Source organism: Bos mutus, chromosome 4 (assembly GCF_027580195.1).
Source record: "Bos mutus isolate GX-2022 chromosome 4, NWIPB_WYAK_1.1, whole genome shotgun sequence".
NCBI classification, from domain to species: Eukaryota; Metazoa; Chordata; class Mammalia; order Artiodactyla; family Bovidae; genus Bos; species Bos mutus.
The window spans coordinates 19,520,586-19,545,877 of NC_091620.1; the positions used below are offsets into that span (position 1 = coordinate 19,520,586).

Genomic DNA, 25,292 nt, shown 5'->3' on the forward strand with positions numbered 1-25,292 from the left:
AGAGGCTCACGCTGGATTCTGCAGAAGCTAAGGGCGCTACAGTTTTAGAACAAGAACCCCGAAGACACAGGGCTCAGAGAAGGTCCATAAAGCTGAGCATCAGCCTCTTCTCTATCTTTGCTAACACCATGTAACATACTTTCAGTGATGTCGCCATGGGTCGTCCATCTGAATTCCAGATTCTCTGCTGTGTGCACAGCCAAAAAAGCTCTACCAGGTCTCCCATGAAGTGCATCTGTGCCATTTACACTAGAATAACTCTCCTTCTTGCTGAAAAACTTTCACAAGCTATCTTAATTGCTTGAAGCAATTACACTATATTGTAATTAGCGCATTGCCTTATAATTATTTGCTTTGAGAATGTCTCTCTCCACTCCTCCCCGCCCTCCTCCACCTCCAGACGCGAGCTCTTTGAAAGAGTTCTCTGTGGCCCAGGTGTCCACCATGTGCCCTAGTACACAGAAAAACTTGGTAACTGGGACTGAATTGAGTGGAATTGAATGGATGCTGCAATACCAACAACTTCTTCAATTCAATGACGACTCCCCTTCCAGTTATATTTAAGTGGTTATTCAACCAAGCTTGTCACGTATCTTGAACATGCATTGTAAGTGTCTATTAAGTGACTATCCTAGACCAATGCAATGTGACAAATAAGCAGTCACGGTCAAGGATTTATATACTTGGCTTCTGGTATGTCTGCCTCCAAAAAGGAAATTAATAACCCTTACTAGTGTCTCTAGGGCAAATCTCACATTAAAGTTAAGTATGTGGGAAGCTTAGCTCAATATCTAGTACACGAGGGTGCCCGTTGGACATTTGCTCTCTGTCCTCAGGGTGTGGTTTGTGTCTCCACCAGTGATAAAGCTTGTAGGAGGAACCATTTGGTTAATGCCTTCCCATCTACTCACACCTGCCCCTACACCATTTGGGGCCAGTGGCTGTAGGTAATACTCATCCAGACACCTAGTCACAATATTTTTCCTGAAACCAATGGATCATTGCTCTGTTTAATTTTACTTGTTTCTCACCCCGCCCATCAACATATGGTGATTTGATTAAAACCAACCCAAAAAGTGGAACAGACCCAGTGGGCTCCATGCATGCCAAAGATAACTAGGCAACAATAAAGAGAAGAAAGATGGTTTTGGCCTTCATCAAAGCTTACTCACGACAGGATCCTTGTTTTCAATAAAGAGCCTCCTTCATGTATACATGAAAACTGAAACTCAACCTTGTGACATTACGTGAAAAAGCTGGAATCGGGAAGAAATGACAAGTGCACCAGAGGTGGCGTGGAGCTTACTAGCAGGAAGAATGTGTTCGCATGAACCGTGCCTGCGACAAAGCAGAGTTATCCTTACACAGACAAGCAGGTGGATCCCCGTGGAGCAGAAAGGTAAAAATAGTCAACCAACTCTGTTTGCTCATTAAGTCATCGTCTTATCATATTAATAATTTAAGTCTCTGAGAATCCCTGACCAAAATCTTCCCTAACCAATGAAGGCACATATTCTGATCTTCGCTGAGCCATCACAGGAGAACCCAGGTCCCAAAGCCTTTCTTTCTCCAAGAGATAAATTTGTCAGTGGAGGACCAGACCCTCCCACTCAGGCTCCCCCCCCCATTGCAAATTTCCAGTGTGATACTGCCTGCAACCACCAGCAGGTCTTAACCCACACAGAGGATGACACGAGGGATTAGCAGGTTGCCACAATAATGCCCCGAGCAACTTGGAGACAAGCTGGACTTGAATCCCAGGAGTTGGTTCAGTCAGGTAGGTGAAATCTGAAATGCCTACCAGGGTGGCAAAGCAAGACCATGGATCATTGTCTGGCTGCCAATCGCTTTTTGTGTCAATTGTAGAAGCAAACTCCTCAAAACTGCAATACAATCAAAACCAACTGGGGCAGTTCAGACCCACAGATATTCAGACTTTAAGGATTGCCACCATGTTCTGAGACTGTCCACAGGTCTCTGATAGAGGTCCATCTGTCCAAACTGCTGGTGGGCATCCAACGTCCATGCCCTCCAAAGGTCACAGCCAAGGAAAGAGACTCAGGTGTACTTACGCAGAGCGTGCCACTCATCCTGGCGGATGGTCTTCGTGATGTTGAAGGTGAGGTTCCTGGGGATGGTGGCTGAGGAGTAGTGGTATTTGATGTACGTGCACCGCTCAATTTCTCCTGGAAAAGAGACAGGAGGCCAAAGGTTAATGAGGCAGCAACCGTGTCTGGGGCAGTTTCCAGGATCTGCTCTTCTATCCTGGGGAGAGAGACTTGTTTCATATTGGGCCTGGTGACACCAACATTTTGTGAATACAAGGTAGTGACCTCAGCTCCAAAAGAACAAAATCAAACACCATCAATTTAGATGGCGCTAGTGGTAAAGAACCTACCTGCCAGTGCAGGGTTTGAAAGAGACTGGGGTTCGATCCCTGGGTTGGGAAGATGCCCTGGAGAAGGAAACGGCAACCCACTCCAGTATTATCGCCTGGGAAATCCTACGGATGGAGAAGTCTGGTGGGCTACAGTTCATGGGGTCACAAATAACCAGACACAACTGGGCACACGCACACATATCTCCGGCATCATTCAGAGACAGGAAGAGTCCAAGTTGAGGCTGATGGCAGCTTGTTAAGAAAGTAGTACCCATGTGTTTAATCTTAAGAAAAATCAACTTATACGTCAAGGGAGGATGTTTGGTATCTAAAAAACATTCACAGTCTGCACCCATGGGCCAGCAGCAAGCAGACTTCGGCCTTAATCATGTGGCACGTGCTGTCTGTGGAAAGGTGAGCTAGAGGGGCCTCTTCCCTCTTCTCTATCCCATGGCCCCCACCAGCCTCACCTCTAAACACAAAGCACTCCGTTCCATCTGCACCTCCCTGAACCAGTCTCCTCTCAGATTTCTCGGACAAAATCGAAGCCCCGTGACACACTCAATTGCCTGGTCCAATTAGGACCGTTTCTGAGACGCTGTTATCAATCAGTGCAAGCTTTGCTAGTCAGATTATGAAAATACTTCTGTATCTCAGAGCCAGAGGTTCTCAAATGGTAGCCCTTGGACCACAGCATCAGCATTCCCTGGGAACCTGCTAGAAATGCCATTTCCCAGGCCTAACCCCACACCTGCTGAATCAAAACCCCCGAGCTAGAGCCTGCAATATGAATTTTACTAGGTCCTCCAGGTAATTCTGTTGCACACTTGAGTTTGAAAACTGCCGCCTTCGAGAATCTAATAGAATTGCCAATGAGTGAGTTTATAAATCCACCAGGTTGGCCAAATTCAAAAGGCAAGCAAGATTAGGAGATCTTGGTCTCCTGCAGGCTCTTCTATTGGCACTTCCTTATCCGGAGGATATTAAAACTCAAGTGTCAGGGCATCATGAAGAATCAGGAAAGGAGTGATTTTTAAAGGTTAGGGGTTTTAAATTTTGGTTTTGCACCTGAATGGATTTTGATGGTAATCCATTTTGCACCCCACTGATTTTCAATTTATAAGTAGTGGCACCTGATTGAATTGTCTGACCCCTGGCTCACTGTCAGCAGGGAACCTGGCAATAGGTGGAGTGCAGTAATTTAGACAGTGCCTTATTGTAAATCACGTCTGGATGACCACCCACTACTAGTCACTGAGACACCCCTGCAATGGGATAGACGCTGTCCAGAGGCAAAGTTTTGAGGAAAGTGTTAGGTACTCTTTTTTTTAATTTCTCAGCTCCTCTGCTTCTGTCCTCTTAGCCCACAAACATCCTGAAGTCTCTCATGGGCCCACCATCCCTCCCACAATATCCCCCCACCTCTGTCTTCCTTCTTCCCTCACCTGCTACACTTCTAGAAAAAACAGTCTTCCTGACAGTCTCCGCTTCCAGAACCCACATTCACATCTCATATAACAATTTCCATTGACAGCATCAGTTCCCATCCAGTCTATATCACAAAGCCCACGGCCATCCCAAGGCTTTCCGGGGCTCTAGTGGTGCCCCTCCTCCCTGGCATCCAACTGGTCACCGAATTCCGAAAGTTTTATGTCAGAAATGTCCCTGGAATCCAGCCTGCCTGCCCTCTGTCCCCACTCCCTCCATCATAGCTGCGAGAACACAATGACCAATCTCAAGAAACAGCCACACTGACTGAGGACTTACGAGATAGGAGAGACCTGCCAAGTGCCTAGTAGACCAGTGGTTTCCAACTATGTCCTGGAGCACATAGAAAAGACGTGTGCAAGGCACCGGGTGGGCTGCTGGGCCCTGTCCAGCCTTCCCAAGGGCCGAAGTAGCCACATCCCCATAACCCATTTGTGGTTTCTATATGTGTCATCATCCCTGGGTCAGGAAGATCCCCTGCAGAAGGAAGTGGATATCCACTCCAGTATTCTTGCCTGGAGAATCCCATGGAAAGAGGAGTCTGGTGGGCTACAGTCCATGGGGTCGCCAAGAGTCAGACACGACTGAGCAATTAACACTTACTTACACTTACATACGTGTGTGTCCCACTGGTGGCACACTCTATTATGAACAATGCCTTACTAATCCTTCTATAACCCAATTAAGTAGGTGCTATTATACGCCTCACCCCTATTTTACAAATAAGAAAATGGAGGCTCAAGAAGATTAAGTGACTTGCCCAAGGTAGGAGCAGGGCCAGGATCAGAACCCAGGATCGCCTTATTGGAGTATCTCTCCTGTCAGGCCACCCTCCATACTGCCGCTCAGACTGTACCATAGAAAGAAAATGCAGTCTATCACGCAGGGGATAAACCCCACACTCCTGGCAGAAAGTCCCAGCCCCCACTTAGCCCCAACCAGGACACACCCTAGGCTCCAGTAAGGTGCCCTCCCCACCCTGCCCCATGGAGGGTGGATCCACTCACAACTCTGTCCCTCCTCTCCTCCCCACCTTTCTTTCACCAGGTACAGGCCTCCAGCTCCTCAGGGAAGCCCTGCTCACATCTAGGACAGCACCCAGCAGCAGGCATCCAATGGCCCCACTCCTCTCCCCCTCCCTGATCGGGTTGCCTGCTGCAGCCAGCACACCAATGGGCTGTGATTTATCTATTTACACGCCTCACTCCTCCACTGGATTACTAGTTTCTGGAGGGCAGGGACTTGTCTCATTCATTCATCTTTATCTCCCTGGCCCCCAGCACAAGAGCACCAAGAACCTATGCTTTGAAGAAAGCCATGAATAATACAAGGCGTCCTTTATAAGATCTCAGTGGGTAAGGAATCCAACTGCTTCTATTGTATGCAAGGGATTAAAATAATGGAGGCAAATTAGAACGTCATGAATAAACGGAGGTGACTGTTGCAGAACTCTGGGAGCCTCTGGCAAATACCTTTTTCCCGTCTGGACCAGGTAAGGAGAGGCTTGTCAATCACATATGAACACAGAATAGCCTCTTACCACACTTTGTAAATGTAACCCAATGGACAACTAGGTCAATGGTTTCAGGGTAGAAAAAAGACAGAGAAAAGAAAGAGAGGGAGATATTAGGGAAAAAGGGAAAATATTCATTTTACACGAATATCATGAGCAACCACGTGGGGCGTACACAGTTGAGCAGGTTGCGCACTGCACAAGGATGCCTCTCAGGGGGTACCTGCGCGCTGAAGTACAGCCGCTGCTCTGCTTGCAAAGACCTGCACCATGGTGGGGTATGCAGGGGATGTCTCAGTCAGAGAGGCTGCCTTCACCTAATTTGCACAAAGATGGCATGAGAACTAGGAGCCACCCTACACTCCATAATTTCGAGATCAAACAAAATACTCCGTGGGCCCAGCTTGGAAGACACAAGATGGAATCTCGCTGGTAACAGCTGGATGAGTGCCTGTCACTCGCATCTGAGAGAAGCACCTGATTTCCTGGCTAGGACCAGGTTCTCTCAGCCTCAAAACGTATGCAACAAGTGGCCACAGGTTCCCGGCTTCCTCCCTCAGCCCCAGCCTGCCCACCTGACACTCAACAAGAGAAAGACGCTGATGGACAGGCGCGGTGGGCAGCCGGCCAGGAAGCCTGGCTGGAGAACTTCCCAACAGCCCCGCTGGAGGCCCTCACTATCTGCTTTGCCTCAGGGATGCAAGCATCCTGCCTTTGACAGCAATTAAATTTGAAAGACTCAAATATTGCCTAAGAAGAAAGGCAAAATATTTACCCATGTGTCTGCAGGTCCTGTCAGTGTGCTGGGCTTTTGTCAATACAGGCGCCATCTGGGCACCAAATACGTGTGCCCAGCCAGAATGTGGGCTTCCCAACACAAACGGGTTTTCCTGCGAAGGACGGTGGAAGGTAACCGAGAAGCCTGTGATCTTCCCCAACTCCTGCATTCTAGCCCAGAGAGGGGAGCTTCCCCCTCCTGCAGCCTCAGCTGAGGGGCCAAAAAACTCGTCCGTGAGGCATCGGGGTTGGGGGGTGCCTCCTGTGGGCACCTTGGAACTTGATACCTTCAGCCATGCCCTGCCTTCTGAGCTGAGGACCCTCCAATCTGCGTGTCAGAGTCCCAAAGTGTTAGTTGCTCGGTCATGTTTGACTCTTTGTGACCCCATGTAGCCCACCAGGTTCCTCCATCCATGGAATTCTCTAGGCAAGAATACTGGAGTGGGTGGCCATTCCCTTCTCCAGGAGGATCTTCCTGACCCAGGGATTGAATCAGGGTCTCCTGCATTGCAGGCAGATTCTTTACCATCTGAGCCACCATCAGAGTCCCAGGGAGACAGGATACCCAAACAGGTAACTGAGGAGGGTTTCCAAAGCGGTCAGTTTACAAAGCTGAGCATAGGGTGTAAAGGGACCAGCCAACGGTGGGGCAGGGCCCTGGGGCTGGCAACACAAGGAGGTGGGGCAACCCCAAGGCTGGGCAAGGCAGAGCAGGGACCATCATGGGAATCTGGAGAAGAGGGCCCTGGGAGGAAGGTGATGCAGGCTCCAGGAGAGGGTACAGCCCACCTGTGTGAGGGGCAGGATATAAATGCCCAATCTCTCACTCCTCCCACCCACACCTCCTGCTAAGTCTCCCCAGAACTGAACCCACCTAGAAGTCAAAGGGCAGGCCAGGCTCCGAGCAGGTAAAGACGGAACTGGACTCAACTGGACTCAAGACAAATGCAAGCATCCAGCCCTCTCCCCTTCTACATCATCACTCCAGCTTCCCTTCCACCTCTCTAAGTCCTCGGTGGCAAAGGGAGACCCGGGAACAAGGAACAGGGGAACACAGTTCTCATCTCTTCTCTCCATTTCAAATGCTTTAAGACCCAAGGCATGAGTCTGGTAATTCACGTCAAGTCCTGATGTGGTCCCTGCACACTGCAAGTGCTCAATAAATACGACTGGGTTGGCTAAGAAGTTCACTGGGGCTTTTTCTTAACGTTTTATGGAAAAACCCAAACTCTCTGGCCAATCTCACAGTCATGATGAATCACTGCTTAATACTACTTACTCTAAGGGGGAAAGACCACAGGAAATCAGAAATAATATCAGCAATGTTTGCATCACATTACATACACACAGAGGCAGGGGGTGGGGCATGGGGGTGGGGAGAGGAAGAGAGAGACATTTCATGTGCTGTAACCCTAGGAGACTTGTAGCTCAGAACCCTGACATGTGCTGGGCATATGAGGAAACAGACTGGAGGGGAGCGGAAGAGATGGCCCACATGATAAACTCCGGATTCTGATCCCACCCTACAAGGAAACCACAGGCGAGGTTCCTTTCACATGCGACTACAATCAGCAAGGTGTTGTTTCCAGGAGTCTACTTCTCCAGAGTTATTCATGGTAAGTAGAAACCTTCTAAGGCAGGGAAACTCTAGAGGCAGGGCCAGGACTTAGCCCCATGCCATCTAGAATCACCTCCCATAAACAGGTGCCACAGAACTTATGTTCATGCATTAGAGAGTCATTCCTTTGGGTCAGACACTATTCTCATAGGCCCCTATTTTTATAACTCTGCTTCCCTCGTGGCTCAGAGGGTAAAGCATCTGCCTACAATGCGGGAGATCCGAGTTCAATTTCTGGGTCAGGAAGATCCCCTGGAGAAGGAAATGGCAACCCACTCCAGTACTCTTGCCTGGAAAATTCCATGGACGGAGAAGCCTGGTAGACTACAGTCTATGGGTCAGACACAATACAGAGTCAGACACGACTGAGCCACTTCACTTTCTTTCACTTTCTAACTCAGTCCAAATGGGATCATCCCTAGTCACCTGCGCCTAGGTATGGATGAGATCCTGAAATCCCTTTCCTTTAAACTAGAGAGCTTCCCTCATAGCTCTACTGGAAAAGAATCCACCTGCAAAGCAGGCGACCCCGGTTTGATTCCTGGGTTGGGAAGATCCACTGGAGAAGGGATAGGCTACCCACTCCAGTGTTCCTGGGCTTCAATTGTGGCTCAGCTGGTAAAGAATCCACCTGCAATATGGGTGACCTGGGTTCAATCCCTGGGTTGGGAAGATCCCCTGGAGAACGGGAAAGACTACCACATTTCAGTATTCCAGCCTGGAGAATTCCATGGACTGTATAGTCCATGGGGTCACAAAGAGTCGGACACGACTAGGCAACTTTCACTAGACGAGAGGGACCCTCAGCAGCAGGGCACCCCTAGAGAAGAGAGGCTGAGAAAGGCACAGGATCCCAGCTCATGGGGGCAGGGGGATGTGCTGTGAAGGGAAACCCACAACTTCACAACCATATCTGGCGCTGACCAGGGTGGGCCTGAGAAAGAACCAGAGCATGGGAACCCCCTCTCCAGTCCCCACTTTAAAAGTGGAGTGATGCAGGCTGGGCGTGAGATGGTCAAACGCACTGATGTTTAGGAAAACTTGGGATTAACAATCTATAAAAGGTTTACTTCTGTGGGACTTTTGAGTTTTTCACTTAAACCGTGATTCCTGAGAAGGGACAGGTGTGGCATGCAGGCTTCCCCAGACTCCTTTGACCCCCAAATCCTTTTTTTATTCAAAGAGCAGTTTCTACCACTCAACTGTTGAACTCCTCAGAATCAGAACCCAGGTCTTTTGTTTGCATTTCTACCCCCAGAGCCAGGCAAGGTTGACACAAAGCCCTCACTACATCTATGGATAAATGAGGAATAGACACCAGGGTCTGTTCTTTGATCGAATGGTCTACATGATGAAGTAAGTAGTTGGCTTCAAGTTCATGCTGGCCTCCTCCCTGTAGGCACACCTGGGAGCCACCAGCAAAGCAGCATCAGGGGCGAATGCCCGCTCAGGTGTGTGCATGAGGCCCTGAAGTTGGTCTGGGGTCTCTGTGGACAGGACTAGATTCATTGTTCTCAGCCCACTCAGACTCCCAGGCACACCAACAGCACCCACACCAAGTCTGCAGCCAGCTTTCCGCCTCCTCACAGCTCACGGTCCGCTCAGCCCTCCTGGGCAGCCCACAGGGTGCAGGGGAGTCAATACTCATGAGAGACCCTCAACCAAGGATGTGAGAGCCAGAGAGCAAGCGCCCAGCCCCCTGGAGGATGACCACGAGGTGCCCTTGGCACAGTTACCCTGAGGGAGGCCCCGGGATCCACACTGAGACTCACAGCAGGAACCAGTTCAGTGCTGTGCCCTCCACTGGCTTCCCCTCCTTCCTCCCTTCCTGGGAACTCCCCCTAAAGTCCCTGACTCAAGCTCTGCTTTAGGGGGACCCAAACTCTGAATCCCAATCCCAAAGAAATCCAATCCCAAAGAAAAGCAATGCCAAAGAATGTTCAAACTACCGCACAATTGCACTCATCTCACACACCAGCAAAGTAATGCTCAAAATTCTCCAAGCCAGGCTTCAGCAGTATGTGAACCGTGAACTTCCAGATGTTCAAGCTGGATTTAGCAAAGCCAGAGGAACCAGAGATCAAATTGCCAACATCTGCTGGATCATCGAAAAAGCAATAAAGTTCCAGAAAAACATCTACTTCTGCTTTATTGACTATGCCAAAGCCTTTGACTGTGGATCACAACAAACTGTGGAAAATTCTTCAAGAGATGGGAATATCAGACCACCTGACCTGTGTCCTAAGAAATCTGTATGCAGGTCAAGAAGCAACAGTTAGAACTGAACATGGAACAACAGACTGGTTCCAAATCGGGAAAGGAGTACATCAAGGCTGTATATTGTCACCCTGTTTCTTTAACTTCTATGCAGAGTACATCATGAGAAACGCTGGGCTGGAAGAAGCACAAGCTGGAATCAAGATTCCCAGGAGAAATATCAGTAACCTCAGATATGCAAATGATACCACCCTTATCGCAGAAAGGGAAGAAGAACTAAAGAGACTATTGATGAAAGTGAAAGAGGAGAGTGAAAAAACTGGCTTAAAACTCAACATTCAGAAAACGAAGATCATGGCATCTGGTCCCATCACTTCATGACAAATAGGGAAACAATGGAAACAGTGACGGACTTGACTTTGGGGGGCTCCAAAATCACTGCAGATGGTGACTGCAGCCATGAAATTAAAAGATGCTTGCTCCTTTGAAGAAAAGCTATGACCAACTTAGTTAGCATATTAAAAAGCAGAGACATCAATTTGCCAACAAAAGTCCATCTAGTCAAAGCTATGGTTTTTCCAGTAGCCATGTATGGATGTGAGAGTTGGACTATAAAGAAAGCTGAGCACCAACGAATTGAAGCTTTTGAACTGTGGTGTTGGAGAAGACTCTTGAGAGTCCCTTGGACTGTAAGGAGATCCAATCAGTCCATCCTATAAGGAAATCAGTCCTGAAAATTCATTGGAAGGACTGATGCTGAAGCTGAAACTCCAATACTTTGGCCACCTGATGCAAAGAGATGAGTCATTGGAAAATATACTGATGCTGGGAAAGATTGAAGGCAGGAGGAGAAGGGGACAACAGAGGATGAGATGGTTGGATGGCATCACTGACTCAATGGACATGAGTTTGAGTAGTCTCTGGGAGTTCGTGATGGACAGGGAGGCCTGGCGTGCTGCAGTCCCTGGGGTCACAAAGAGTTGGACATGACTGAGTGACTGAACTGAACTGAAATTGAAACTCTGGAATGCTCTTCTTGACATTCCAGCACCCCACTGGACTACTGGACCACTGCTAAGAGTCCACAGGCTTCCTTCATCCCAGAGCTCCTTTAAAAAAAACTAAATCCATTCAATGCCTTCCAGACAGTGAGGACTTTGGACACTCACTTTACCCCCACGTCATGGTCACAACAACCTTGAGAGGCAGATTTTACCTCTCTGATTGTTCTCAGCCCATATTCAGTATTATTCTCACGTGACTGAAGGAAGGGAGAGTTTAAGAGAGATGAAGGCCTTCTCTCCAGCCAGCCAGCCAGCCAGAAGGAGAACAGGCAGGGTCCAGGTGTCAGCACAGTGGGTTCAGACACCACAGCTGTAATGATTCCATGCCATGGCAGGAGGTTTATGAGAAACAAGGATTATTTTGCAGCCACAGAGCTTCGTATGTGGAGGAACTTTACATCCACTGACAAGGAAGAGCGGGCAAGGGGGACATCACCCATGTCTTGTCTGCCACTCTTCCTCCCTTGATGCCAATGGCAAGAACGCCTAGGACACTGGGGTCTTCCCTGCTGACCAGTCCTGGCCCCAGGCCGCCACGGCAAGAGCTCTCAGCCTCTCACTCTGACACCCGTCTCATCCATCGAGCTGACGGTTCTCAATCATCGTTCAGCCCTAATAAATGGAAAGATTAAGTCAAAAGTAGAAAGAACACACTGGAAAAAAAACTGAAAGCCAACCTTCAAAAAAAAAGAAAAGAAACTGGTTGAAGCTTTAAATCTTGGACTTTATCCCTTCCATAAAGGGCATTTCCTCCAAAAAGAGAAAAAAAAAGGGGGGGCGGTTTAAAATTACACCTTAGAAGGGAGAGGAGACAGGGAGATTCTCCTTTAACCAATTAGGAAAGCCATTATCAATTTATCAGCACTGTCGACCTCGAATTCTTTAGCCGCTGTAAGAGCGGAGATGGAGTTTAGCGGGTGAAAGGTTTGAGATTAGAAGCAAAACCATGTCCCTGATGAAAAGGGAGGGAAGCAAACCAGCAAAGTTCCAGGGGTTCAAGGAGGGCAGACAGAGCTGGAGTTTCCACATCCCACAAGACCACATCCCCAGGCCTGGCAGAAGGGGTGAGGGCTGGGGAGAGCAGCGATATTTACAAGTGATTTCAGTCGGCTCTTCACAAAAGCTTCCTGCAACCAACCTCCCCACCCTACCTCCCCCGGCTCATTTTCAGCACCTCCTGCTCCTCCCAGATGTTATGAGCTGAAGGATTTTCAAGGCTTAGAGCTGCTGCTGGCCCAGCAAGAAAGAATGTTTTATTTTCTTCATACTGAGGAAAAAGTGTTACCTACTTTTTTATTTTTAATGCTTTCAAACACATTCCACTTGGTGTATTTTGTTTTTTTGTGTTTGTGGTATCAGCGTGGCCTTTTAATGTTGTTTTGTATGCAACTCATGGGCAGACTCCTAAATATTTAATTCCTTTCCATTCAGTGTTTCATAAATGTTTGTTAGGAGTCGTGTTCTGGGGGCCCTCTGGACTCACATGCACGGATTGCATTCTTAAAAATCCTACTTCCAGAGGGCAGCCCTCTCATTTCTGAGTCTGTCTCCCAACACTTCTGCCAGCTACTGTTGTAACAGTTACTTATATATTAACCATGTATTTCTGTGTACAGTAAATGCTTCAGGGTAGGGGAGCTTGCGGTTTTCATCTTTGGCCAAGAGGGTGCTTTGAGTGTCATACAGTTGACCCTTGAACAACATGGGTTTGAGCTACATGGGTCCACTTATTCAGATTTTCCTTTTCAGTGGAAAGACTACAGTACTACAATCAATGATACAGAGGAGTCGCATATACAGATGCTCTAAGTTATACTTGATTTTCAACTACACAGAGGGGCCATCCCAACCCCCTCGTTGGGGGGTTGAGGTCAATTACTCTTGACCTCATTGTTCATGGGTCAAGAGTAATTCATTTTAATAATAGTTTATGTTCAATGAATGCATTCTACATGTTAAGTACTGTACAGAGGATTTTATCCCACATTATCTCATTTAATCGTAAAAGTTAAGGCCTGCTGCTGTCCGCATTTCACAGATGAGAACACAGAGGCTTAGGGAGGTTTCCTGCCTGAGAATGCAGAGCTATTCCTGGCACAGGTGTCATGCAAACCCACCTACCACACTCCCTAAGCACCACACTATGTGTGCTCATGAAGAGAAATTGGGAAAAGTCAAGCTCTTCAGCAAGAAAGAGACCCTCCAAGGTTTTCCATCAGAAATAAAGCAAAACTTTTCCACGTGCAGGGATTTCCAGCTTCTACAGACTTTGCTGCTCTTATCAGAACAAGAAAGAAGGTTTGCTTCCAGTGCTCCCTTAAGGAGCTGGCTGGAAGACAGCTTCTAGACACAGTGGAAGGGGACTGAGAATGCATCTACCGGCCCCTGCACTTGGCCACAGCCCTACCCCACTCCCAGGACAAGCCACCCAGCAGCAGGGACCTGGGGCAAGGCACTCAGCCTCTCAGAACCTCATTTCTTCATCTGCAAATGCAGATAATGATAGCGCTCAGCCCCTAAGATGGATGAGGAAGAAATGAGATAACTTATGTAAAACCTGCTCTGGAGTAAGCATTCGAGAAATGCTCATTTATCGGTTCTACCTCTGGGACACACCTGCTCCCATATAACAGCGCATCCATATCTGGTAGCTCAGCTAGTAAAGAATCGGCCTGCAATGCAGGAGACTTCGGTTAGATTCCTGGGACTGGAGAAGCAATAGGCTACCTACTTCCGTATTCATGAGCTTCCCTGGTGTGGGAGACCTGGGTTTGATCCCTGGGTTTAGAAGATTCCCTGGAGGAGGGCATGGCAACCCACTCCAGTATTCTTGCCTGGAGAATCCCATGGACAGAGGGGCCTGGCGGGCTACAGACCGTGGGGTTGCAGAATCAGACACGACTGAGCGACTAAGCACAGCGCAGCATCATATCTAAAGACGGCTCTCACACCTCTCCCACCCATGGCTCCTTTTCTTCCAGCCAAGGCCATTCAGGTCCTGCGCCCACGGTCACAGAACCCAGCACCACGCTGGTCACCCCAAGGCCCAGGCACATGTCAGAATCTCTCCCAGGGTGACACTGACCACGGTCGCACCTGCGGGGACAGAGCCTACAGCCCGGCTCCCTGTGAGCGCTGTAGCAGCTGTGACACAGGCTGGTCACAGGCAGGGGACATGGCCCATGTGCTTTCCTCCAGAGAAGCTACTTGGCCAGCATGGGCTTGAGCAGCTGGTTGTTTTTCTCATCTGGGGCTGTTTTATGTCGTTTAGTTTGTTACCTCCTGCAGGGTCTCCTGTTTGCTCCAGGCCCCTGAAGAAATGTTTAGGTGGTGAGCCTGTCCTTCCATAAATTAGACATCAGTCCACAAACTCCATCAGTGGGGCCACTTCTGGCCTCGTCCAAGTCATCACTAAAATCTCTCAACAGGATGGGTGTTGAGGGCAGAACTGTGTACCCACACACACGCCACAAACTTGCTTGTAATCAGAAGTGAAAAAGTGAGGAAGTGTTAGTTGCTCAGTCGTATATGACTCTTTGCAACCCTATGGAGTGTGTCTCGCCAGGTTCCTCTGTCCATGGGATTTCCCAGGCAAGAATACTGGAGCGGGTTGCCACTTCCTTCTCCAAGGGATCTTCCTGACCCAAGGATCAAACTTGAGTCTCCTGCATTGCAGGCAGATTCTTTACCATCTGAGTCACCAGGGAAGCTTGCAATCAGAAATGAAACCATTAAGAGCCCTTGGGTGGGACCCTGTAGCCTGCCATGAATTCACATTCCCGATCTGCCCCCATCCCCTTGCCCCAGATCCTCTTCTGCAGCTAGTGCACCTGGATGTCATGAGACCCCATCTGCACTCTTCACCCCATCAACTCATCTAGGAACTGTACCTACACAGGGGATGAGGTCAGCTCAGAGCTGTGCACTGGTCCCTAGGCATCACCGCCTCCTGGCTGAGCACTCCCCCGACATCTGCTTTGTAGGCCCTTTGGACAGTTGTCCAGGCCTCCCACTAGTCTGGCTGCTCGTCTGTGTCCACGGAATCCCCATGGTCCCCTTTATTGAAAAATTGACACAGCACCCCTACCTCTAAATCACAGCTCCTCTGACCATCTGGTCCCCTTTCACAAACAGGGTGGCCCCACAGAAGAAATTACTTCCCACGCTGCCCACCATCCTTCCACGTCCTCTAGCAGCCAACACTTCCATCAAGGAATAGAAATGCAGCCTCCCTGCTGGGTGACCACCACACACCTGCCGAGTTTACAACCCATGTCCACGTCCCCCAGTCGCCCTGCAAAACACAGTCTCCACGCCCCTGACTCCTGCTCACCCACTCCGTTCTTCTCATCCATCACCTTACCATGTAACTCCCTTGACTCAACATCATAGCCTCTAACATTTTACCATCTTCTGTGCTAAAGGTCACCTCATCTTCTGTGGGATCCACAACCTTTTTATCCTCACTTCCTCATTCCTAGATTCGGGATGTCTTTTCCCCCCTCTCTGAGTCTTTTCAGATGCTTTAAACAAGACATTCTTAAATGTCATTAAATTGTAACATCCTCACGAAAGGAAATAAAAAACGAGGTGTCGTCGTGCTGACCCCACAGCACCCGGCTCCCTGGTAAGGTTTCAGCCACCCTTTTTCCCAGTTTGCTCATGTATTTTTCCAGCATGAGACAGGCTGCTTGGGAAAGTATGAGAAGGTGAGGTATGGCTTTAAATCACCATTTGGGGTGTAGTAAATAATCTGCTCCCTTATTCCTATCACAGCCCTAACAGCCTTCTGGAGAGCCCCAAGTTGTCACTGCCTTCCCCAAGGCCGCCTCCCGCCCTGGTGTGCCAACACCCCAAGCACAAGCCTGTGGCTCCTCTGGGCACAGTTTCAGCGGGTGGAAGCACCATCCATCTCCAGGCCCTGACAGGCAAACGAGGCGAGAAGACCAAATCTGGTTTTTCGCTGGAAAACAGTGAGCTCATGCTTTCTCTCCAGAGACGCAGGAAGTGGAGACAGATCTGGAGATGCGGAGACAGTGATGGAGACAGGCAGGGGTGATAAGGGATGAGCAGGAAAGAGGGAGGAGGCCAGTCTGGCACTTTTGAAATGTCACTTTTGATAAGAATCCCCAGCTCTCGGGCCAGAGGGAAACATCCATATTCTTTAAATTTAGGATCCAGCATGAGGCGGTTGTCCTAAAGGGGAGGAACAGGGAGAAGATGAACCGAGCTGGAAATTCTTCATTCCCACTCCTTCAGAGAAAACAGAGATGATGGTTCCTGAGTTTCCAGCACTGCAGACACCAGGGCAGAACTGGCACTGGTGCTCCCAGGTGAGATCCAGATCGGATGGTGGGTACTGCCAGCTTTTCCGATGGAGGGTTGTACCCTCAGGCATGCATCTCCGTAAGGCCAGCCATTCCCTACGGACGCACCAGATAGAAGGCAGAGAATTCAGATGACTGCCCAGGTATTTCCAAATAGCTGAATGTTTGGTTTCAGCTAGGGGAAAAAAGTCCAGATTACTGAGTTTTCTACTTTGTATTTGAAAAAGGAGTTAGATAATGCTTTTCCTTTTTACCAGTTAATTTGGGGGGGGGGAGGGCAGAGACACTATGTGTGTGCGTGTGTATGCGTGTTTGGGGAAGACTGGGGAAAAGCTGGCTGTCCTATATGAGCAACCAAACCCTGATGGCTGTTCATTATTTTACTCCTAAACTTGCCATGTGCCTTTGCTAAAAACTGAATGCAAACTAAAGGTCACAGAATTAAAGTAGAAAGCCCAAACAGATGAATTATACTTTTCTTTATATACTGTTGTTCAGTCGCTAAGTCATGTCTGATTCTTCGCAACCCCATGGACTGCAGCACGCCAGGCCTCCCTGTTGCTCACCATCTCCTGGAGTTCACCCAAGTTCATGTCCACTGAACTGGTGATGCCATCCAACCATCTCACCTCTGACGACCTCTTATCCTTTTGCCTTCAATCCTTCCCAGCATCATCTCTACTCACAAAATTGACTATTTTCTTGTTTAAGTTAAATGGCTTGGCTAGATGTTAATTAAAGTGTTAACTCAGCTTGACTCACTAGTTGAAATAAAATTCAAAACCAGACATCAAAATACAAATAATGATTCACTGTTTCCCACTGTGCCCAGCAGCACTGCCGTGGTCCAGAGCCCCGTCATCAGAACCAGCTTGCTGCTAAGTCGCTTCAGTTGTGTCCGACTCTGTGCAACCCCATAGACGGCAGCCCACCAGGCTTCCCCGTCCCTGGGATTCTCCAGGCAAGAACACCGGAGTGGGCTGCCATTTCCTTCTCCAATGCGTGAAAGTGAAAAGTGAAAGTGAAGACGCTCAGTCGTATCCGACCCTCAGCAACCCCACGGACTGCAGCCTTCCAGGATCCTCCATCAGTAGGATTTTCCAGGCAAGAGTACTGGAGTGGGGTGCCATTGCCTTCTCCGCAGAACCAGCTTGCCTGGCGTCAAACCCCAGCTTTGAGACTTTCTGGGTCAATGATCTTGGCCAATGGATAAAGTCCTCTGTGCTTCCATGCCTTCACTTTAAAGGGACGTGATACAAATATCCACTCCCTCAGGGGTGCAGTGAGAAATCAGTGAATTAGTTTCAGTAAAGTACTCAGCACCTGTGTCTTATAAGTGCCACATAATTATTACTCTTACTATGTCATCACCATATAGAATGCAGATTTACTGTGTATGCCAGATGTCAGATAAGTCCTTTAAGACGTGCAGCAAGCACATATCTGACAGGTTTCAGCAAAAGAAATGAATGTCCCACAAGACAGGTTTCTAGCACCCCATCCTTGCCTGCCTCAGGCTTCCTCAGCTGTGACTCTAGTGTTCCCTCAACCCCAGCTCAGGGCATTCCCCCTAGGCTCCAACCCTGACTACATCCCACCACCCTGCTCCTGCCTCAAGGGCTGAGACCACCCCCCTAGATCCAACCCCCTCTAATACTGGTAATACCATCAAACTTCTATTAATAGAATGTGACTCCGTGCCCACCTGTAAGACCCTCAAAGACAACAGCACAGGCATCACGGCAACTACACAGCACTGGGGATGCTGACCACCGACACCCAGGAAAGCAACAATTTAGGGGAACCTGTGACGTGTAAGGGTGGCCCCCAGCCCTCACCTGATGGATCACTCACTGGTCCATGCTAAGATGGAATTTCTCATTTTAACATTCTGGAAATGTGGCTCCACATTCCACCTCCCAGTCAAAATAGCAAAACCTAAGAGTCAGATATCAAGGTTTAGTAAAGATGGGGAGAAGAAAGCTCCAGACACTATTCTTGAGAGTGTAAATTGTTACAAACACTTGACAAATGTCAAGTAAATTGGAAACGAATACACCCTATGACCCCAAGTCACACCCTTAGACAAAATCCTACATATGTATACAAGGAGGAGAGAAGTACAAGAATGTTCTACATAGCACTGCTTGTAAAATAAGAATAATAATAATAATAGTGAAGACGAAGACCTAAAGGTTCATCAATTAGGAGAAAGAAAATATTGGTGATTATATTCACATATTATACAATACTTTAAATGAATGTACTGTACATATTAGTACAGAGATAGACCTCAAAATATTACATGGAATGAAAACAGAACTGTAGATTTATACCTACACTAGTTTTTCACTTTTCAGTATTCTAGATTTTTATCCTCCTACCAAATATAGTCCCTGGGGGTCCAATGAGAAAGAACACCATCACTTCTGGAGGAGAAATCCACTTGGTCACCTTAACAAAATCAAAGCCACATTATCTGAGTTTTTATAGTGGGAGAACCTCCGGGAGCTCTGGCTCATCTCCCACTGATCTCCTCCTGGTAGCGACCTATGAGCCTCACCCTCACCTCCACCGAGTGCACGGGAGGTGCTCGGAGGACCCAGTGACACAGAGACACGGAAAGCACCAGGAACAGAGGGCGTGGTGACCGCCTCACTGTGCTGGGGGCGGGGCGGTCTTGGATGGGGACGTCAGGGAAGGCTGATGGAGGAAGAAGGAATCATGTTGTTCAGTTTGGGGGATGTAGCATACGAGAGAAGGGGTAACCTAGGCCCAGCCCACATCTAGGGAGTCCACAGTGAACTCAACAGGAAACAGACTGTGCCTTAGCCAGAGTCTGGCGAATCCTGCAGAGAGGAGTGAGTTTGGGCAAGTAGCAGAGCACTGAGGGGAGGACCTGGGCAGGGGGCGGCCATGCTTGTCCAGACCTCAGAGCAGGGCCCAAATACAGCTGGAAGCGTGTACAGGGAGGACATCTGTGGAGACTTCTGGTCTACCCCGGCTTCCTGGACCCTTGACTTTGACCCGCTCCCTGCAGGGGCGGCCTAGCAGCATCCTCCCTGCTCACTGGACCAGCATCCCTGCTGCAGCCAAGTCAAACAGCTGCCCAACATCCAGATCCCAGGGGCACAAAGGTGGTGAGTGTGCACCCGCTGGGACCCCAGGCATCCAGACTGAATGACTGGAGAGGTGCGGATCATCCTAATGGAGTAACCTGCTCCTTGTAAGGCTGCCAACCCCTCCCTAAGGGCAGTGACCATCACCCCCACGTCCCTTGAGGCTCTGCATCCAGGGCTTCATGGAAATCAACAGCCAGCACATAGAAGCAGAACAAGATAAGATGGACAGACAGCTGTCTTTAATCTAGTTTTGCAAGGACTCAGGGAGTCACTGCATTCACCACAATAAAACAGAACTGGTGCAGCCTCCGCCTGGCAAGATGACTTTCTGGAGAGGATCCAGGATCCAGGAGGCAGCCAAGAGATGGAGCTCTCCAAAGTCAGGGCTGGAGGCAGAGGACCTAGGCAAACCCCACCAGTGGAGAGGCATAGCGTACAGAGTCGGGTGGTTAAAGGAGGACGGGGCAGTCAGTATTAGAGAAATCTCCATTTGCTGATATTTTTCCTGCTTACAAAAGATGGAGCACACTGAGATTCTTTGAAATAAATATAAACATCAACTAGTGAGCTGCCACCCTCCCGAGAGTTAGTACTCCAAGTGTCCATTGTGGAATGTCTTTGGAATTAACAGAAACTAAGGAGGCTGGGGTTTGAGGGCAAGTATGAAGCCAGCAAAGCAACTGCAGTCTGAACTACTGAAATAGACACTGAAATAAACACCTAAGACAAAGAGTACCTCTCGGAGAGTCCCCATTCTCTCTTCCCTCCCATACAAGTTGCAGCAGCTCCCAGCTGGCTCAGACAATATCTGCCCTGGTGCTCCCTTCTACTGGGCTAGCCGCTTCCACCTCTCCCTTACACAATCGTGTCGTCTATCTCCCCTCCATGCCTGGTCGTCCTTCTCCAGCCTCTACTGTCTCTGCGGATCCCAGTCCCTCTCTGCATTCTCTTCCCACTCACCATTGGATCTTCCCTTTCCCAGCATGTCCCTCTGTTCCCCCACCCCCGGCTTTGGGAGCCCTGACTCTCCCCACTCCTAGGCAGTGGGCAATGTGATGCAATAAAAGAACTGGACCAGAATTCAGAAAACCTGAGGTCAACCCAGAAGACATGGGAATTTACTACATAGTATGTATTAGTCTGCACGAGCTGTCACAACGCCAGAGACTGGGTGGATTAAATGATAGTCACTAATTTTCTCATAATATGGACACTAGCAGTCCAAGATCAAGGTGCCAGGGTTGGTTTCTGATGAGACCACTCATCCATGGCTTACAGGAGGCTGCCTCCTCACTATGTCCTCACATGGCCTTTCCTCTGTGATGCAAGGGGAAAGGGCACTCTGGGGTCTCTTTCTCTTCTTATAAGGATACCAGTTCTATCCAGTTAGGGCCCGATCCTTAGAACCTCATTCAACCTAAAGGCCCCATCTCCAAGCACAATCACGTTTGGGGCTGGGGCTTCAACACCTGAATTTCGATGGAACACAATTTAGTCCTTAGCCTAGTAATTGTAGCATCTTAAGTCATAGGGGAAAGACAGCTTATTCAATTAATTATTTTCAGAAAACTGGGTAACCTTCTGGGGAAAAATTAAATTGAAGGTATACTTTGCATCTTAGTCCAGGATAAATTCGAAAGAGATCAAATATTTGTCTGGAAAAAAGTTAAATCATAAAAGTACTAGAAGAAACTATGGGAAAACCTTTGGTGGTCTTAGGGGGAAAAAGCCTCTATAACTACGACACAGAATCCATAAAAGAAAATACTGATAAATCTGACTACAAAAAAATATATATATACAAAATTTCCACATGGCACAACACACTGTAAACAAGCAAAAGACAAACTGAGGAAAATATTTGCAACTCACATTACAAAGAACTAATTTCCCTCAAACATAAAACGCACCTAGACATTAAGACCAACAATCCAATTTTAAAATGAGCAAAAGATATGAACAGACAGTTGATGAAAATACAATCTATCTTACACATATGAAAAGATGCTCAAGAACACTCAACATAAATTACAGGACTTCCCTGGTGGTCCAGTGGTTAAGAATCTGCCTACCTATGCAGGGGACATGGGTTCGATTGGCAATCCAGAAAGATTCCACGTGCTGCAAAGCGACTAAGCCCGTGTGCCACAACTACGAAGCCCATGTTCTAGCACCCTCAAGCTGCAACAAAAGAAGTCACCGAAATGAGAAGTGTACTGCCACTAGAGAGGAGCCTGTGCACAGCAATGAAGACCCAGCACAGCCAACAAGAAATAAATAATTTTCTTTAAAAAGAAAAGAGAGAGAGAACTAAAAAGAGAGAGATGCCATTTTCATTCTGGCAGAGATCCACCAGTTTGATGATGCCCCGTGGTGAGGTATGAGAAAACAGACACTCTCACAGGCTGCTGTTGGAATGTAAATTTTATAAATTCGTACCACCTCTCTGGAGGGCAATTCATCAATATCTCTTAAAATTACAAAGACTCAATTTGATCCAGAAATTCTTCTTTTGGTAATTTATCTGAGAGATGCGGTCTCACAGGTGTGAAAAGATGTATGTACAAGATTATTCATTGGCACTTTGCTTACAGGAGCAACCCAAATTTCCATCAACTGGAGCCTGGTTAGATAAAGTACAGTATATTCACATAACAGAACACAATACAGCATTTTGAAAAAGACAAAACTGTTTAGAAACTGATGTGGAAAGCCTTACGAGATGAATTAAGCGAAAATAGGCAAGGTGCAGGACAGCAAGTAATACATATCACTTTTATGTAAGGCCGGGGACAGAGATGATAGACATAGATACAGATGTATCGGTACATGCTGGCAAATGCATAAAATAACTCTAGTGGGAAAATGGGCTTCCTCGGTGACTCAGCTGGTAAAGAATCTGCCTGCCAGTGCAGGAGACATGAGACCACGTCTCTCATGCTTCAATCCCTGGATTGGGAAGATCCCATGGAAAACGAAATGGCAACCCACTCCAGTATTCCTGCCAAGACAATCCCATGGGCAGAGGAGACTGGCCGGCTACATTCCATGGGGTTGCAAAGAGTCGGAGAGGAACAAGCATACCTGCACAGGAGGAAAATAGTAGTTTTTCCTTCTACAGAAGGAATTGGGAGGTTGGGAAAATGAAAGGGAAAGAGACATTCTCCATTTTGTATTTTATATAATCCTTTTGTATTTTTAAAACCGTGAACCATGTCAATGTCTCACCTATACAAAAAAAGTAAATGATGATGCTAAAAACAAAACAAGAGTAGAGATCACAAAAAAGAGAATCCAGCTCTGCCCAGGATGGTTTTGAGGCGGTCACCTCCCACATCTGAACCACAGATTCTCATCCCTGCCCTTCTGGCTCCCACATCACTCTTGCATGGCACTCAGCATCTGTGATGGTCCTCAACAGACACTTTTCCGTTCTCCGCCCTCCAAGCCTTCCTCTCCCCCACAATTTGAGTCACCCCTCTCTTAACCTTAAAAGCAGGGCTGTGCCTTTGCAGAGAGACATTACAATGGCTGACACAGCCAGTGGGTGAGCCGGTGGCTACGAGGGCCTGTCTCAGGCTAGGACAAGGTCAGAACTGCCACATCACCACTCACTCTGCCCTCACCTATTCACCAGTCCTGCCTTGTCCTCAGGCCCAGGGCTCACAGGCCAGCCACTTACATCACCAGTTCCTCCAGGCTGAGGACTCCACCTGCCCCTTGCCAGGATGGATGGCTGCATCCCTTGCCCTGGATGAGCCGGAGGCGACCCAGCCACTGGCTGCCAGCCTCCTGTACATTGACCCAGCGGCACACAGCCTGCCCCTAAGTTCCTATTGCTTTGCCTGTCTTCTGTCAGGATGCCCTGGGCGCTAGGTTTCCTCCACTCCTTGTATTAGTGGCTGCCCCCTGGGTACCCCTGCCCACTGCCGGGAGAGCTCTGTTTCACTCCCACACCTCCCACAGCCAACTTGGTGAAGCTTTGCTCCCAGAAACAGCCCTTCAAGTCTTGCCCTCGGCTATGTTCTAGTACATTATGGTGAGGGAGTGTCTCTCATCATTTGATGTTCATTCTAGGCTACTTTAAAACAGCTCAGAAAACCTCTGGTGACGTCTGCGGCCAGTTCGGGCATCACAGCTATCTGGAAGATGAACTGTCACTGCAGTGTGGCCCTTCAGAGCTACGCTGGCTCCACTACCCTCTTCCCAAAGAATATAGTGACCTCCCTGGTTTGGACTTCAGTTCTTGTTGTTGAGTGTCTCAGTTGTGTCCGACTCTTTGTGACCCCATGGACTGCAGCACGCCAGGCTTCCCTGTCCTTCACTATCACCTGGAGTTTGCTCAAACTCACGTCCATTGAGTCGATGATACCATCCAACCATCTCATCCTCTGTCTCCCCCTTCTCCTCCTGCCCTCAATCTTTCCCAGCATCGAGGGCTTTTCCAATGGACTTCAGATTCCTTGTCAATTCCATCATCACCAATCCTGGACCTCCTCAGGCAGCAGGACTCAGGAACGCCCTCCAGCTCACTTTTTCCACCAGATAACTTTGACTGTTGGCAGGGTTCCCCAGGTTTGGACACGTACGTGACCTTGATTCTCTCCAGGCTTATCTTCAATCCACAGCACATTCCAGACTTTCAGAGCAGCCTGTAATTTCTGTATATCCTCTCATGTGAGTACTTCAAGGTCACAATCACCGGCAAAGAGCAATCAGCGCTCAAATGACTGTCTTAATGGATGTTGTTTGCAGCCTCTCTTTACTAGAAGGTACGCTTATTTCTTTTTTATCTCCTCGTAACACCTAGGGAAGTACAAGGCTCTGCATACAGATGTGTAACGTATGGAAAGAAAGAGGTACAAGGCTAGAAGTCAGAAGGCTTAGTCCACGCTCTTCCACTTACTCATCGTGCAAGTCTCGCAACTTTCCAGTTTCCTCCCATGTAAAATGAAAGCCACAGCACCTGCTCCACAAGGCTGCTGTGAAAGCTTGAGGAGTTCCAGTGTATGATGGCACCGTTCTAGACATTATCATCAGTGTACTGAGAGTCCTCTTACAAACATCTTATCAAAGGCATACACATAGAAGATACAGGCTCGAGACTATCCAAGTGGACTTGTGATGCTGCCACATGTCAGATACTCAGGGACTCCTTAAAGATGCTGCAGAGGCAAGAGCCCTGACATGAGGGCAGCCCATGCTATTAGTAGGCCACGTGAGTCTACTCACTGTCCGGAGGGAATCAAGAGAACCACCTTCCTGGAAACCAGATAAATCCTGCCTACCCAAACTTCCTTCTAAGAGAGTATGCATCACCAGTTTTTCCTGATGTTTAAACAGCTGTATACTGAAATATGTGACCCTCAACCCGAAACTGGGCCGGGGATGGGCACCAGCCACCCATGGCAAGGGTCCAGCATAAGATCCAAAACTCAGCCAGTCTTCCCGCAAGTGAATGGTGGCAGAAACACTGAAGGAAAGCAGCGGAAGATAAAGGGGTAGCATCAAGTTAAGCTGGTACCAAGAGAAGCAAACAGAATAATATACAAAATAAAATGCAGATTAAAGTTACGAGGGAGGCAGGGAAGTAGGAAGCTGGGTAGAAAGAGCAGATGAGGGAGAAGCAGAGGCCCGGAAAGACTCTTTCTTTCCGGAAGGATCCCAGGCTGCCCGGGTTCTTTATCTTCCCAGCTGCGGTCCATCCTCCCAATCACCTCCCTCCACTTGAGTACCTGTGTTCCTTGAAGTCAAGCCAGTCAGACTAGAAAAACTCCTAGTTCACT

At 48.4% G+C, this 25,292-nt stretch overlaps 1 protein-coding gene across 2 annotated transcripts in view; it reads right to left on the bottom strand.

Annotated features, from left to right (window-relative positions):
* The window catches only part of TMEM178B (transmembrane protein 178B), a 414,662-nt gene that overhangs the window by 281,516 nt on the left and 107,854 nt on the right, over positions 1–25,292 (bottom strand). For both annotated transcript variants that reach the window (XR_011463945.1, XM_005901070.2), the window contains exon 2: positions 2,073–2,186. Coding sequence is in view for 1 of the 2 variants with exons in the window: in XM_005901070.2 (XP_005901132.1) it covers positions 2,073–2,186 (114 nt within the window). In the remaining variant the exon portion in view is untranslated. The remainder of the gene's footprint in view (positions 1–2,072; positions 2,187–25,292) is intronic.